General features: G+C 53.7%; 1 protein-coding gene across 1 annotated transcript; it reads left to right on the forward strand.

The window, feature by feature from the left end:
- The first annotated feature begins 2,702 nt into the window (after positions 1–2,702).
- On the forward strand, positions 2,703–13,983 carry SUMO3 (small ubiquitin like modifier 3). The gene is made up of 4 exons (XM_060100380.1): positions 2,703–2,820; positions 7,716–7,844; positions 11,616–11,687; positions 12,668–13,983. Exons 1-4 carry the CDS (start codon positions 2,800–2,802, stop codon positions 12,800–12,802), a joined length of 357 nt encoding a protein of 118 aa, XP_059956363.1. The 5' UTR covers positions 2,703–2,799; the 3' UTR covers positions 12,803–13,983.
- Positions 13,984–16,027: the final 2,044 nt, after the last annotated feature.

Genomic DNA, 16,027 nt, shown 5'->3' on the forward strand with positions numbered 1-16,027 from the left:
TCTCCTATCCTTGGGACAATCCTCTCCCTCTGCTTCTGTTTTCTTCTGACCTACCTTCCAGTTCATAATCTTCTCTTCCACTGTGTCTAATCTGTTGTTAAACCCATCTACTGAATTCATAGTTTCAGTGATTGTATTTGTTTTCAAATTTCCATTTCTTTATAGATTTCACTTATCTGCTGAAAATTTCCATCTCATAGTCTATTTCCTTGAACATACTAGAGTTATTTAAAAATCTATCTAATAATGCCAATATACTGTTCTCCTGTGGATTTATTACTAATATACACATATTTCTTCCCTTGGTTTTGGATCATTTGTTTTCTGGTTTTCTTTGTGAATTTTTATTCTGTTCTGGATCACCTGAGGCCCCAGGTGATGCTGCTGTCCTCCAGAGGTTTCCTTCGGCTTCAGGCTGGCAATGGGAAGGAGAGCAGATCAGCTTGGTGCAATTTGGGAGTGAGCCGTTTGGATGCTGGGTTTCAGTCTGTGAGGATTGATCTACACCTCAGCCTCACTCCTTTGTTGTAGGTTTCAGTGTTCCAGCTGCAGGTCCAGGTTATTATCAAAGCCCCCCGACCAGTTTATCTTGCAGTAGGTCCTGCCCAATTATTGTCTCCCCCATCCTATGAGACTCAAAAGTGTGCTCAGTGTCTCAACTTCTTGTGTGCTGCACATATTAGGGACTGCATTGTGTGTCTACCTCCCTCCCTTTCCCTCTCCCCCTCCCCTGCACACACAGAGGAAAGCCATGCGAGGACATGGGGAGATGGCGGCCATCTACAAGCCAAGGAGAGAGGCCTCAGGAGATACCCATACTGTCCACACCTTGATCTTGGACTTCCAGCCTCCAGAACTGTGAGAGAGTATTTGTTTAAGCTGCCCAGTCTGTGGTATTTTGTTACGACTGCTGAGCTGACTGAAACATCATACTAATCGCTAAATATCTCAAAAGGAAAACCACGTCCCTTCTTTCTGGGATCTTCGCTCCTCAAGAAAGTCTTCTCTGTTTTGGCAGTTATCGGGTGTCTTCAAACAGATTTTCAAAATATTTTATACAGATTTTCTTGTTGTTCAAAACCATAATGGTTTTATAATTTGCTTTAAAAAAAAACACATAATGTGTGAGCATCTTTTACTGTTTTCAACTACTCTTTCTTTTTACACATTTAATAGTGGCATAGCCTTTCATTATATGAATCAACCATAGTTTAATTCCTTCTTGTAACACATTTAGATACTGTATTTCATCAATTCTAATTGGGGTGTCTTGCATCCATAACCTGTCATAGTTTAATGTGTGTGTTAAATAAAACAATGTTTTATAATTGCTGATGTCTTAAGAGTCGATGATGGATGATGGGTCCAAGCTCTGCCTACCTGAAGTTACACCACAGCCAATAATCTGGGGTGGGGGGGCGTCTGGTTCCCATTGTCCACCTGTCCTGGAAGGGGCCAGTTCCTGGAGATTCCCCTCTCCAGGAAGCACAGCTCGAGCTGGCCACTGTGCCCGGGGATCCCCTGGTAGAGGCACCACAGTCCAGGGTGAAAGGGACCAAACCCTTGGACCTGGCTGAGATGGAGGTCGGCTCTGACCAGAACTTTCAACGGACAGACTTCGTCAGCCTGTGACACGGCAGCTCCATTCTGGGGGGGGGGGGCATTCCCCTCTCCTAAATGGTGCCTCTAGCCCAGGAAATGAATTCAGAAGAGTCAAAATTGGTTTGTGAAATTAAGGCCCGTGAAAACTTGGCTCTATGGCCTTTCAGTGTTAACAGGAAATGAGCTGAACCCAGGGGGCTAGGTCGCTGTCTCCCCCAGATGCTCAGCTTCCACTGGCTGGGCTCAGAAGGCCCCAAAGGGGGCTGGACAAGGGGAGACAAAGGAGCCACAGAGTCAGCCTGGCTAAGCGCTCAGTGAGAAGTGGACGGAGTGAGAGACTTTCCACCTCCCTGACCCCCTCCTAGAAAAGCCCCGTTTAGGCCTCCGTCCACTGGGAGCTCTGGGTGGAAGCAGCTGCAGCTTGTGCGGCCTCGCTGAATGAACACGTGCCGGGTGTCCTTAGTGGACGGAGCTGCCCGGTGGGTCAGCCTGGTAGGCCTTCTTCCTTCACCCCCACTTCCTCAGGACCTGACACTCGGCTCCTCTGTGAAGGTGAACCGAGACTTTCCTAGCCCTGGGGTCGTCCCCGCCGGGGCCACTGGAGGTAGTTCACCTGGCTGGCTTTATTTTCCTTGTTTCCCTGTGAGACGCACTCATCACAGAGGAAGCCAGTGGACACACCCGGTCTCAGCCGGCGGAGCAGCGGCAGGTGAGGGGCCAGTTCGGGGGACGGGCGGGCCATTCTCAGGCGCCAAGATAATGTGCCAGGCCTGCCCCCGACTCCGCACCTGTAGGGCTGATGGCCTGGCTCTCCGTGCACCCTTGGGGTCCCAGCGCGCCCCACCCACACAGCTCCCCCCTTCCCCCACGACCCTAGCTGCCCTGTGTTCCCGCGGCTCCCAGCGCGCCCCCCGAAGTACGGACGCCGGACCGCGCGAGCCCCGCCGGCTGACGCATTTGGAATCGCCAAGAACCTCGGCCGGCCGGGCACGCGCCCCACGCCCCGGGAGCGCGCCTCGTGCACGCGCGCCCCCACCGCGTGACCCGCGCCGGCCAACCTGCGCGCGGGGATTTGGGGGCAAAGCGCGGCCCCGCGAGCAGCTGCGGCGGGAGAGCGGCGGGCCGAGAGCGTCAGTCGCCCGCTCGGCGCTGCCTGCTGCCCCGCCGCCCACTGCCCGCCGCCCGCCGCGCGCAGCCATGTCCGAGGAGAAGCCCAAGGTAAGGGCCGGCGGGCGCGGGCCGGGCCCCGGACTCGGACCCCCGCCCGCGTCGCCCCCGTGCCCCGGGCCCCGCCGCCCTCCGCCGCCGGCCTCCGGGGCCGAGGCCCAGCGGCGCCGCCAGGCCTTCCCGCCTTCCTCCCTCCTCCCCTCTCCACCCGCCGCCCCCCCTCACCGCACCGCCCGGCTCCGCTGGTCTCCCCTCCCCCGCACGTCCCGCCCCACCGCACGTCCCGCCCCCCGCCCAGGCCCCGCCCCACGGGGCCGCCCCGCCCTCGAGCTCCCCCTGCCCGGGCCCCGCCCCCCGGCCTCCTTCGCCCAGACTCCTCCTCCGCGGTCCGAGCTCCACCCCTCCAGTGGGCCGAGTCCCGAAGAGCGGCCGCCTCTAGCCCGGGCCCTCCTGCCTGCGACCCACTCCCTCTGCATCGCCCCCCCAACCCCGTCCCCAGTCCCTGTCTGGGACCGCCTCTCCCCAGGACCTCTTCCCTCGCCGGGACCCACCCCCACTACGCCTCTTACGCGGGGACCCACGGTCCGGGCCGGCCTGGGCCCTATTGTCCCGCGTGCGTGGGGCCCCCTCTTCAGTCCTCACTGCGGAGCGCCGAGAGGGCGCAGGCTGGGCAGGGGCTCTGAGAGGCCGGACCTGTCTGGACGCACTGCCGCCCCCAGGGTGTGCGCCCACCTCCCGTCGCTGTCACCCGGTGTGCGCCACGCCCCGCGCACCGGGCTCTCTGGTGCGCACTCCGCACTCTGGTGCCCTGGACGGCAGTCCTCGCGAAGGCCCGCGGTTGTGCTAACTAGTTTTAAAAACAGGTTTCTGGAGCTCTTCATCTGCACTCTTGGGGTCTGCCTTTTTGAAGTGGACCATCTGCTGCGCATTGAGTGCTTTGCGTGTAGGCTCCCGCTGACCCCGCTGATGCTGGAGGTTGAGCTGAAGTTGGGGCCCCTGGTCACGGAGCGCCCCCCCCCTCCGGTCGGGATCACACGGTGGGGCTCCGGTGGACGCTGCCCTCTCCTGTGAGAAAAAGTCACCCTCCAGGAGGGTCCTCCCTCCAGGTGCAGTTGGAACTGCCTTTGCTTTTCACGCTTGGGGAGGCCAAATGTAAATGCCCTTTTATGATTTCTAGGTGGCCTCCTCTTACTGTAGTTTATAGGCAACGAAATACACACAGTACCATCCCTTCAGTGTGTTTAAACTTAACTCTCCCACGTGGTCAACGTCCAAGGCCCAATTCAGTAGAATAAACTTGTTTTAACTACTTCCAAGGCTACTGGATGGTTGTGCCTCATGCCCCACCAGTGCTCACTGTGCCTGCCGGGCACTGCTCCCTACCTGGAGCCACTCTTTCCTCTGGGCCTGGAGAGGACAGGGTAGGAGGTACACTCCCAGGCCATCTTGGCAGAAAGAAAACCTTGTGGATCAGTTGGGAAAGACAGTTTGCCTCCCCTCCAGAGCCCAAGCAGGGGACTGATAGTGTGAAGTGTGGTTCTGGTTTTTAGGCTCCCCTCCCCTCCCCTCCCCTCCCCTCCCCTCCTCTAAGTTCCTTTGTTTATTAGGGATTCACCGGGGGCCTGGGACAGGCCATTTGTTCTTGGTGTCTTTCTCTGCCTGGTCTGCCCTCTTTCTGTTTGTTTTGTGTTCTGGCCCTTGCAATCTCTTTGTTTTGAACACACCCATATTGTTTCATTAAAAAAGCAAATGCATTCTCTATCCACGTGCAAAAGAATGAAGTTGGACCTTTTTTAACGCGGCATGCAAAAATTAAGTCAAGATGGTTGGAGGACTTAAACGTAAGACCTAAAACAATAAAACTTTTAGGAGAAAACATAGGACAAAAGCTCCATGACATTGGACTTGGTGACGATTTCTCGGATATGACACCAAAGGCACAGGTAACATGAAAAACAAAAACTAGACCATGAAACTGAAAATTCTGTGCATCAAAAGACACTGTGGACACAGGGAACAGGCAACCCACCGAAGGGGAGAAGATATTTTCAAATCACTATCAACCAAAACAAGAACCGCAGAAGGCTGCAGATAAGAAAGTAATTTATTTGGGGTGTTAAGAATTGCAGTTTGGGGGCTTCCCTGGTGGCGCAGTGGTTGAGAGTCCGCCTGCCAATGCAGGGGACACGGGTTCGTGCCCCGGTCTGGGAGGATCCCACATGCCGCGGAGCGGCTGGGCCCGTGAGCCATGGCCGCTGAGCGGGCGCGTCCGGAGCCTGTGCTCCGCAGCGGGAGAGGCCACAACAGTGAGAGGCCCGCATACCACAAAAAAAAAAAAAAAAAAAAAGAATTGCAGTTTGGGAGACACAGATTTGGGTCAAACCGTAAGAGCTTTCCGAGGAAGAGAAAGAATCAGGGGCTTTATAATAAAGGTGAAAGCCACGAGGCTGAGTTCTGACTCAAGGAAGGAAATATTTGTCCTTAAGGGATGGCTGTCACGAGTTGTTTTAGGGTCTGGGTCCCACAGGTATCTTGGGTTTCTGGCAGGTGTCCTGGATGCCTTCATCAGGACAGGACGTGGTCACAGGGTCAGATTCCGTCTGGGCTGAGATGAGCGTAAGGTCCGTCCTCAGTGGCCTCCTGGCTCTGTTTGAGAGGCTCTCTGAGCAACACTGACTCCATTTTGATTTTCCTTCCACATCGTATATCTAATAAAGGATCAGTATCCAGAATATATAGAGAACTCCTAAAGCTCAACAACAAGAAATAAGCAACCTGATTCAGAAATGGGCAAAAAAACGTGAATAGACATTTCTCCGAAGAAGACGTACAAATGGCCGAGAAGCCCATGCAAAGATGCTCAACATCACTGATTATCAGGGAAATGCACATCAAAACTACAGTGAGATACCACCTCACCCATTAGGATTGCTGCTTTCAAAAAACAAGAGAAAACAAGAAGTGTTGGCGAGGAGAAGTTGGAACTGGTGGTGGGAGTGTAGAATGGTGCAGCTGCTGTGGAAGAGAGTCTGGGAATTCCTCAAAAGTTACAAGTAGAATTACCATGGGATCCAGCAGCCCTGCTTCTGGATATAGACCCAAAGTGATTGAAAGCAGGGCCTCAAAGAGAGATTTGTGCGCCCATGTTCATAGCAGCATTACTGACAATAGGTAAAATTGTGGAAGAACGGAAGTGTCAGTTGGTCCGTGGATGAATGGATAAGCAAAACTTGGTCTATGCATACGACGGCATATTATTCAGGCCTGAAAAGGAAGGAAATCCTTTTAGGATTTCCTAAACACATGCTACAACAGGGATGAACCTTGAAGACATTATTACGCTGAGTGACGTAAGCCAGTCACAAAAGGACAAATACTGTGTGATTCCACTTACAGGAGGTCCCTGGGGGAGTCAGATTCATAGGGGCAGAAGAACAGTGGGGGCCAGGGGCTGGAGGGGGAGGAGCTAGTGTTCAGTGGGGACAGAGTTTCGGGTTTACAGGATGAAAAGAGGTGTGGAGGTGGATGGCGGCAATGGTTGTATTTTATACTGAACGGTACGCTTGCAAATGGTGAAGGTGGTAAATTTTATGTGCATTTTAACACGATGAATAAATGGAAAAGAAACCTTATCTGTAAATGCAAGGTGGTACCCCGGATTGGATCCTGGAACAGAAAAGGGTATTAGTGGAAAACCTGGTGAAATACAAAAGAGCTTGCATTTCCGTTGTCAGCGGTGTGCCAGTGTTGGTTTCTCGGGTGTGATGGGCACTGCAGTACGTGAGATGTTAACAGGGGCGGGGCTGGTGTAGGAGTGCACTGTGCCTCGGTATTGCAACTTCTCTGGAAATGTAAGATTATTCCAAAATAAAACCTTTATTTGAAAAAATGGAAAAGCAACTGCATCCTCAGTCTCTGGGGAGTGGTCCTGGGGCCCCAGCTCCATCAGAGGAGGCTCCTGGCCGGAGTCTCACCTCCTGGGGCCACTTCTCGGGCCAGCCCGAGCTCACCTACTGGGGCCTCCAGGGGCCAGAGTGCTGAGTGGCCTCCTTTCGTCTCCCCCTCCGTGAGGCAGGGAGGCGGTGGGGAAACGGCGGGGAGTGGGTCCCGGGGGAGGAAGGGGAAGCAGCAGGGAAGGAGCAGAGAGCCTGCGGCGGCCGGACCTGCTGGAGCCTCAGGAGGAGGACGAGAGCGTGTGGCTGGACAGCGTACAAACCCGCTTTGGTCTCCATCCCAACTCGTCTGCAGATTGACTCAGGGGTCAGCTTCATCATTTTGTTAAAAAATAAACAACTCCTGTCTTCCCTAACGGTCCTCTCAGGCTGAGCCTCTGCTCTGAACACGAGCTTCTTGCATCAACTTCCAGTAGTTTCCAGGGGCCAGAGACCCCCACTACGGGATCATGTCAGGATAGAGTATGGCGGTGACCCTGTCCAGGTGGGACTGGTGGCACAGAACGGACTTGAGGGTGGCCCTCCCTGGGTGGCGAGCAGGGAAGCTGTGGGCCATCTGGACCCCAAGCCACTCGCACCCCGCTTTCCCAGCCGGAAACGTCTGTCGTTTGGTCTCATTCATCCACGTGCGTAAGTATGTATAACTCACCTGTGCATACGTGCGGCTCCTAGTCTTATGAGAACGATCTTAGAACAAAGATGGATCTTCTCTCCATTGTTTTCTGGATCTATTGAGCAGATTTTCCCCCTTGAATTGACAGTCTGTGGAAACACTAGACTGGCAGGGCATTTCCTGACTCAGCAAGTAGAAGTTAAAAATAAGTTTTGTGTAGAAATCAAACAATCACTCCAGTGACTGAATTGCTGGGGAATTTTAAGAAGTAGCTTGGTTTTAATGACTTCAAAAAAGACCAGCAGCCACGCAAACACTTGCCTTTAAAGTGGTGTTTGCGGGGCGACGGGCTGGAGGCCGAGATTCATGTCTCTTTGCAGGAGGGAGTGAAGACGGAGAACGACCACATCAACCTGAAGGTGGCCGGGCAGGACGGCTCCGTCGTCCAGTTCAAGATCAAGAGGCACACGCCGCTCAGCAAGCTGATGAAGGCCTACTGCGAGCGCCAGGTGTGGGGAGGGGTCCCGGAGTGTGTGCGCGTGTGCCTGTGTGTGTTCGCGCGTGCCTGTGTGTGCACACCTCCCCCAGAGGTGCTCCCCTCCACCTGTCCCCTCCAGGCTGGCCGGTCACTCCCTCTTCAGCCACCCGGTTGTCCCCGGTCAGGGGTGGATGTCTGGTGATGTCTTCGTGGTGCTGCTGGAATCGGAGTGGTGGCTTCGCCTGGGATTCCATCCTTCCACCTTTGCGTCTGTGGGGCCACTGCCCTTGACACAGTTCAGTTTCCAGACGATGCTTGATTCTTGCCCTTTGTTTACTACATTTCAAAATAAGGAGCCGATGCTCGTATGCTCTCCCACGGTGACCAGAGAGACTGACCGCGTGGAGTGTGGAGTGTGTGTTACGTGTGAGCGTGACTGTGCCCTCGGTCCCCTCGGTCCCCTGTGCTCTCTGATGCTCCTCCCCAGTCTCTCCCCCTGAGCCTGTCCTTTCAGGTGAGGCAGCTTTTCTCAGGATACTTCGGAAATACTGGACCTTCGTTAGTTTCCGTTCTTGGCTTTGATAAATCCTTGCCTTGCGCTTTTTGTTGTTATTATTAAAAACACCCTAGGGCTTCCCTGGTGGCGCAGTGGTTGAGAGTCTGCCTGCCGATGCAGGGGACACGGGTTCGTGCCCTGGTCTGGGAAGATCCCACATGCCGTGGAACGGCTGGGCCCGTGGGCCATGGCCGCCAAGCCTGTGCGTCCGGAGCCTGTGCTCCACAACGGGAGAGGCCACAACAGTGAGAGGCCCGCATACCGCAAAAAACCCACTTTTCAGAGCTTGCTCCTCAGAGGAGATCACTTTCAACTCCAACTTTTTTTTCACTTTTCTTTGATAAATATGCTTGCGCTTCTATTTCTTCACGTTTTTTGATTTTGGAGATTTTTTTCGCCTGTGAAAGGTGGGACTTCAGCTCTGGCCCGCTGTCCGCACATCCACCGCCCGCGCTGGCACATGGCTCCTTCCCTGGGCTCCAGACAATCGCTCTGGAATCTCCTGCTTCTGTCCTGACTGGGGCAGCGCCAGCCCTGAGCCCCACAGTGGCCTGTGAAGATTTCTGGCTCTTGTCTGAGTCCTGTTTCTCCTGGTCTGGTGGTGGTTGTGTGTGTCATTTTCTGGGGGCCCATTGTTAATTTATGCCCTGAATTTCCCGCCGTGCTGCACCGTCCCCCGTGTTCCTGGGTCTTTTGCTTTCCCACCGTCCCTCCCAGGGCCCCGCCCTCCCTGCCCCACCTGGACTGCTGCTCAGCCATCATCCCAGAGCCGCCTCCTGTGTATTTTCTGGATTAGTCTTCTTCCCCTGTTTTGATGGAGCATATCTTCCAGTATCTTGCTCAGAAAGGGTATGAAAAATACTGCACGTCGGAAAGTGATTTGCTTTATAAACTTTCACGCTTGAATGTTTGAGTGCACATAGGTTGCCGTTCATTTTCTTTTCTTGGAGCTATTGCATCATTTCCGTCTAGTTTCCAACGCTGGTGTGGAAAGTTCAATGGCATTCTGATTCTCTCTCCTCTGTTTGCGGCTTGCTTTATCTCTGATAGCTTTTGGGACTTTGTTCTCGTGCTTTAAGGCAGTGTTACCCTTTACTCTTCTGGGCACATTCTGGGCCTTTTCGGTCTAGAAACTCATTTTAGTTCAGGAACTAGACCTTCTGTTAGTTCTTTGGTAATTTGTGTCCTTCTTCACTGGAATGCCCATCTGGCTTCCAGTTACCTGCTCCAGGTGTGTTCATTTGGATCATTTCCTCCCATCGTGCATTGGGTTTTGTTGCTATTGGTCTCTGTTCTGGGAGGTTTTCTCAACTTCATGTTCCCACTTTTTATGGACAGTCTTGTTTCTGTCATGATTTCTGATTTTTAAAATTCTTGTTCTGGGCCTCCCTGGTGGCGCAGTGGTTGAGAGTCCGCCTGCTGATGCAGGGGACATGGGTTCGTGCCCCGGTCTGGGAAGATCCCACGTGCCGCGGAGCGGCTGGGCCCGTGAGCCATGGCTGCTGAGCCTGCGCGTCTGGAGCCTGTGCTCCGCAGCGGGAGAGGCCACGACAGTGAGGGGCCCGCGTACTGCAAAAAAAAAAAAAAAAAAGTTCTTTTTCTTTCCTGTTTTCTGAGGCTCCCTTTTCCCCAGGGGAACTTTCTGTTGTTTTCTTTCTCCCTAAAAGCTTCGGGTGTGTGTATGCATCTGTGTGCGCGTGTGTGCACGTGTGTGTGTGCACGTGTATGTGTGCGTGTGCGCGCGGCTGTGTCTCTGTGCACATCTTTGAGTGCGTGTGTGTGCGCCCGCGTCCCGGCGTCCTCTGATCCTTCCTCCCCCTGTGCCCTCCTCACCCCTTTTTCTTTCTTCTTTGCTTTGACTCCTCACACATTGGTCTTTCCTTAACTGTCCTCTCTCCCTGGGTGACGGCTTGTGTTTAAGCACGAAGCACTAAAAAGCTGGTGGAAAGCTGCATACCTGGTGTGTGGGCGGGGCCCGCATGTTGTCCCAGGGTGGCCTGCCCGGGTGGGTGTTCTGTGGGGGTCCCAGTGTTGCAATCTGTGAGTCTTTAAGTCTCCCCGGAGTGGCCCCCAGGCTCCCGCCTGTGCCCTGGGAGCGCGGCGGCCGGGAGGAGCAGCTCGGCGGGGCTCCGGGTGTACTGGGCGTCACTCGCCTGCCTCCGCTGGCCACCTGTCACTGCCCCGTTTGTACCTGTGTCCCCAGCCCAGGGCTCTGAGTCCACCTCTCCAGAACGGGGACCTTCTGCCCGTGGGAGGGACAGTGCCCGACCTTGGGGTTGGGGGCCCTGCTTTGGGAGTCGGATATGGACTTTCCCGCAGTCATCCCAGATCAGCTGCATCGCTGCCTCTTACACCTGTGTGCCTGGCCCCTGCCCCTCTCGGGGCTCTTGTGGTCCGCCCTGCGGCCCCCCAGCGCACCGCATCCGGACCTTGGGGTCTAGGGTCCACAGCCCTGTAGCTTCCAGCCCGGAGGTGACGCCCTTTGTCTGCTGGCCTGGCCCCTCTCCTGTTTTCTTTGTTTCTTTATGTCACATCAGTAGGTTTCAGGAGGGAGCAGAGATGGGTGTTTTAATCCCGTCTGTCCTGATGAACTGGCTGTGCCCCCGACCACGTCCAGCTGTTCCCTCAGGAGGCAGAAGGGCCTCTTCCCAGCTTCAGGCTGGCGGCTCATCACATGCCTCAGGGTCGCCTGACCTATTTCTGAGAATTGTTTAAAGGGGAGGAAGTGATGGTGCCAACGTGTCGAAATTCTGCTCAGCGCCTGGAGGGAAGCGAGAGAGATGGATGAGGGCGGAGCCCCAGGAGCTAGAAGGTGCTAGAACAGCAATGTCTGAAAGGTGGTTCTGGGTGCATCACATGAACTAGGTTGCAGCCCCACTGGTGAGGCTTCGTAGTCAACTGCATCGTAAATCTGTATATTCAGAAATCTGGTGTTTCCACATAAATGTGTGATTCTTTTTTTTTTTCTTTTTTTTTTTTTTTTGCGGTACACGGGCCTCTCACTGTTGTGGCCTCTCCCATTGCGGAGCACAGGCTCCGGACGCACAGGCTCAGCGGCCATGGCTCACGGGCCCAGCCGCTCTGCGGCATGTGGGATCTTCCCGGACCGGGGCACGAACCCGTGTCCCCTGCATCGGCAGGCGGACTCCCAACCACTGTGCCGCCAGGGAAGCCCCAAATGTGTGATTCTTTTTGAATTAATGTGTTAGCTGAAAATGTTTAATGATGATTGCTTTTTCTTTTCAGGGCTTGTCAATGAGACAGATTCGATTCAGGTTTGATGGACAACCAATTAATGAAACAGACACCCCAGCACAGGTAGGAAAGCCAACCCTGTCTATACTTGAGGGCTTCTTCCGATCTGCATTTCATAACTGCCATTTGGAATACTTGCATTTGAGAGTCACCGATTGCTTCTCACATAGAAAGAATATCTTACATTTTCTCTCTTTCTTTTTTTTCGGCCGCACCAAGTGGCTTGCGGGATCCTAGTTCCCCAGACCTGGGCCCTCGGCAGTGGAAATGCAGAGTCCTAGCCACTGGACCACCAGGGAATACCCACCTTACCTTTTATCTTCTTTATTTGTCGAAAAAAAATTTTTTTTTGGCTGTGCTCTGTGGCATGTGGGGTCTCAGTTCCCTGAGCAGGGATCGAACCTGTGCCCCCTGCAGTGGAAGCGTGGAGTCCTAACCACTGGACCTCCAGGGAAGTCCCTACATTTTCTTAATGGCTTTAATTATTAGATCATTTGACTTTGTAATTTTGAGGTTCAGTTTTCGAATGAGGAAGCTGTCCTTTGTCAGCCTCTTCTGTGTTGGGAGAAGGACCAGGAGGGCTGGGTGCCCGGCAGAGGTGGTCCAGAGACAGGGACGAGGCCTGGGCCTGCCCATGCCCGCCGCCGTCTGCAGGCTCCGGGCGAGCCGGGCACATGCGGTCACCACCCACTTGTGGCCTGGATACTGGGTCTGCAACGTTAGCCAGTTTGTACTTTTCAGTAAAACTTTATAGAGACTTGTTTATAGTCCTTGTTTGTAACAGGACTTAGTGTTTCTATCAGGTCAAGTCCCCAATGTTGACCGTTCCTTTGTTAGGGGAAGCTTGGGGAATAAGCGGGCTTGTTGGAAATCCACAGCTCAGCCTCTGTCCCCGGGTGCCCACCGAGGGCAGGCTCGGGGCTCAGGCACCTCAGAGTGGTGTCCCTGGCGTGGGCGGGGGCAGCTCCAAGACCCTGGTGCTCAGCGGGGTGGGACCCCTTCCTGTGACGTGAGGATACTCACTGCCCGCTCTGTGCCTGCAGCTGGAGATGGAGGACGAAGACACCATTGATGTGTTCCAGCAGCAGACGGGGGGGTCCGGAAAGGCCAGCTGCCTCTTGGGTGCAGCCTCTAGAGCCACCGTCCCCTCGTGTCACTGCACTTGTGTTCGCTATTGAACAGTGAAGGTGTGACCGTGCCCACACCAGGGACGCTCAGACACCGAGGACATTCCCCAGAAGGACCCTGCTCTCTGATGCACTTCAGTGCGGCCGCGGGGACGTCCACGGCTTCCCCCAGCCCATCACCCCAGTACCTCTGTTTGGGTAAAATGCACGGCGAGGGGTTTTGGTTTTGGTTTTACTTTCATTGTTGTTTTTTCTCCCTCCTATGACATTTCCCCCAAACTTGTGGCCCGAGTGCCCACTTTCCGTCCAGGTGGGGCTCTTACCCCAGGCATTGGCCCCTACCCATTCCAGTCATGTAGAGAACTCACGTCACTGCTCTGGGGGTGTTTCTGTGGGGCGAGTTTTGGGGACACAGTCGAGATGGGAGACGAACTTGCACTTATTGTTTCTTGCTGGCACAGTTTTTTTTTAATGCTAAATATTACAAGTGTAAGCTTTGTCAGAATATAGTAAAGTTGAAGGGAAAATACTGGAATGTTTCTTAAGAAGTTCTTCAATAACGTGGTCCCGGATGGGGCCTGGGGCCTAGGAGCCAGGACCCATCGCCACCCATGGCGGGTGATGCTGTTCAGGGGCAGTGAAAGTTGGCTTTTCCCCTTTCCTTAACAGAGAAAAAAGTAATTCCCACACGTCTCACCTGGTAATACTGCCGGGGCCTCAGATTTCTTCCAGTATTTGCTTCTGATGAATAATGATAGTCTGTATATAAAAAGGAAGATGGAGTATTGCTGATTTTGCAATTCACGTTTTTGTGTAAAAGAGCTGCTTCCCAGTGTGGTGACGAGTGAGACGGCTCCGGGCTCTCCCCGTGGACTGTGTTCTGCTCCCCGCGTTGCTGTGGAGTTTACGTGTTACACGTGATTTCAGTTCTGTGAAGCACCGGGGTCTGTCCTGGTTAAACTCCGATAGTTGTCCTGTTGCTCTCGTGTGTGGACCCACTGCCACCGGATGGCCCGGCACTGCTTGTGCGGATCACCTGGGCAGCGCGACCGCCGTCATCTCGTCTGGCTGGCGTCTCGCTGAAGGTGTCTGCTTTTCCTTTGTGTTTCGCTCTTCGGGCGCGGGTGGGGCGTCTGCCGGCTCTGTTGTGTTTATTCCCGTTTGTACATTATCTGTTGTTCTTTACTACTGTCAACAGTAAACATAGTTTGGTATTCGGTCTCTCGGCTTGTATTCAGTACTGCGTTTGGAGCTTGGGCATTGGGTCCCGTTCAGTATTTGCAGCGACCCTCCAGCGAGGCCACTCAGACTTCGATCTAAAGGCCGGTTCACCGCTGCCCCCCTCCTGCGCCCGCGCAGGCTTCCCAGGCGGGTGGCGTCTCCTGCCGAGGACACCCCCTCACCCTCAGAACCCTCCTCCGTCCTCTCCTGGGCGTCCTGGGTGGAGGGGCGCTGTTCCTCTGGGCTTCTTGACATTTCTGGTGTTTAAGGCTTCTCCTTGGTGCAGCTGACAACCTTCTCACTCATCTGTTTGAAACGGAAGCAAGTTGGCACTAATTTGAGAACTTCCCTGCATGCCGCGCTGTGACAGCACCAGGGGGCATCAGGTGAGGTAAGCACAAGTTGAAAGGTCAAGGGCATCCGGGCAATGGAGCCCTTGATTCACTTACAGCAGCAGCAGGAGGTGGATCAAGGCACAGCACAGGGATTGGGTCGTTTGCCAGATGCCGCGGCGGGTGGTGAAGGCCAACAGGGCAGCCCCTGTACTTGTGCCGAGAGGGACACGTCGGAGGGCCTTAGGTTAGGAGCAGCGCTGTTTCCTTGGGAGCCTGAGATCAGTGCTGCCTGACCGGAGAGCAGGCAGTGTCCTGGAGGTTGTCTTTTATCTTAGAAATGTGTGCAGATTGTGCATTCGGAATAATCTGTTGATATCAATGTTTTTAAAATATTGTTAGCTAAACCCAACTCCCAGAATCTCTGGGTTAAATTGATGCTTCAGTCGGAGACAGGCCCTATTGATGCTGTTATTGGTGCCCTGGGTCCCAGCTGGCACTTTCTCAGTTTCGGTACTGCAAGTCCCATGTCCCAGGACCCCTCAGTTCCAGGCACACGGGCGATGCCAGCCTGGCTGTGCTGAACAGCACAGGTGGGGAAGCATGCGTTAATATTGGCTCTGCCACGAGACACAGCTTCCATGGAAAGGAACTGCAAAAAAGCAGATCCTTTTTGTACCTCAGAACTTCAGTTCCCAAAGAAACTAGTTTATTCTGAACTTGCTGGCCTGTCCAGTGGGCCAAAGCCTCTAAGTATTGATATCACACACCTGCTACTCAGAAGCCTGGGGATACCAGGACCGACTGACCGAGCAGAGAGTTGCCAGATTGAGTGAATAAAATACAGGGTGCCCAGTTACACCTGAATCTCAGAGACGACGTGTGGAGGGGGCCTGCTTCCCTGAAGGCGAGGCTGTCCCACCAGCCACAGTGAGGTGAGAGCCTTCTGTTATGTTGAGCACCTCATATTTTGGGGTTTTGTCACTTGAAACTAATCCTGGTACAAGCTGTGAATTCACACACTGCTCTACAACAGGAAAATGATGTGACAAAGACAGCAGTGACAGAGACGTGGACGCAGCTCAGAAAATACCCAGCATCTGACAGGTGCTGTTGTCTGAGCGTCATGATGTTGACGACAATGCTTTTCATCACCCACACTTCCTTTAGGTGACCAAGTGGAGTTTTCCTTTAGTCTCCATGGGAACCACACCCTCTGACCCCTGACAGGCTTGCGGGGATGGGGTGTGGTTTGATTGCAGAGAGGGCAGCTATTTGAACAGAAGAACATGAGTATTTGTGCAAATCCATGACTCTTTGGAACTATCTAAAAGTACTGTGTTGTTTTATAAATCACCATGGTCATTTGAAAAGACAGTGTCAGACTGAATTTTTGTGACACCTCTACCGCAAAATATGCACCGTTGTGAGGTTTGTGCGAATTGTTTCATTTTATTCAACTCGACAGAGACCTCCTGCCACGTCCAGGTACTGAGGCTGCATCCGGGAACACACGAGAAGAGAACACCCTGCCCTCATGGGACATGTTTCTGGTCACAGGAGGCAGATAAGTTGTGCACTGCGCTAGAAAATTATACAGGACGTTACATAGAAATTCTGTAGAGGAGTACGTTGGATATGTGTTGCGAAGATGAAAGCTTTTCTTTTTTAAAAGGTGCATATATCCTTGCCACAAAGCACTAAAGGTGCTGACTTTCTCTGA

The sequence above is a fragment of the Mesoplodon densirostris genome, chromosome 5 (assembly GCF_025265405.1).
Source record: "Mesoplodon densirostris isolate mMesDen1 chromosome 5, mMesDen1 primary haplotype, whole genome shotgun sequence".
Taxonomy (NCBI): Eukaryota; Metazoa; Chordata; class Mammalia; order Artiodactyla; family Ziphiidae; genus Mesoplodon; species Mesoplodon densirostris.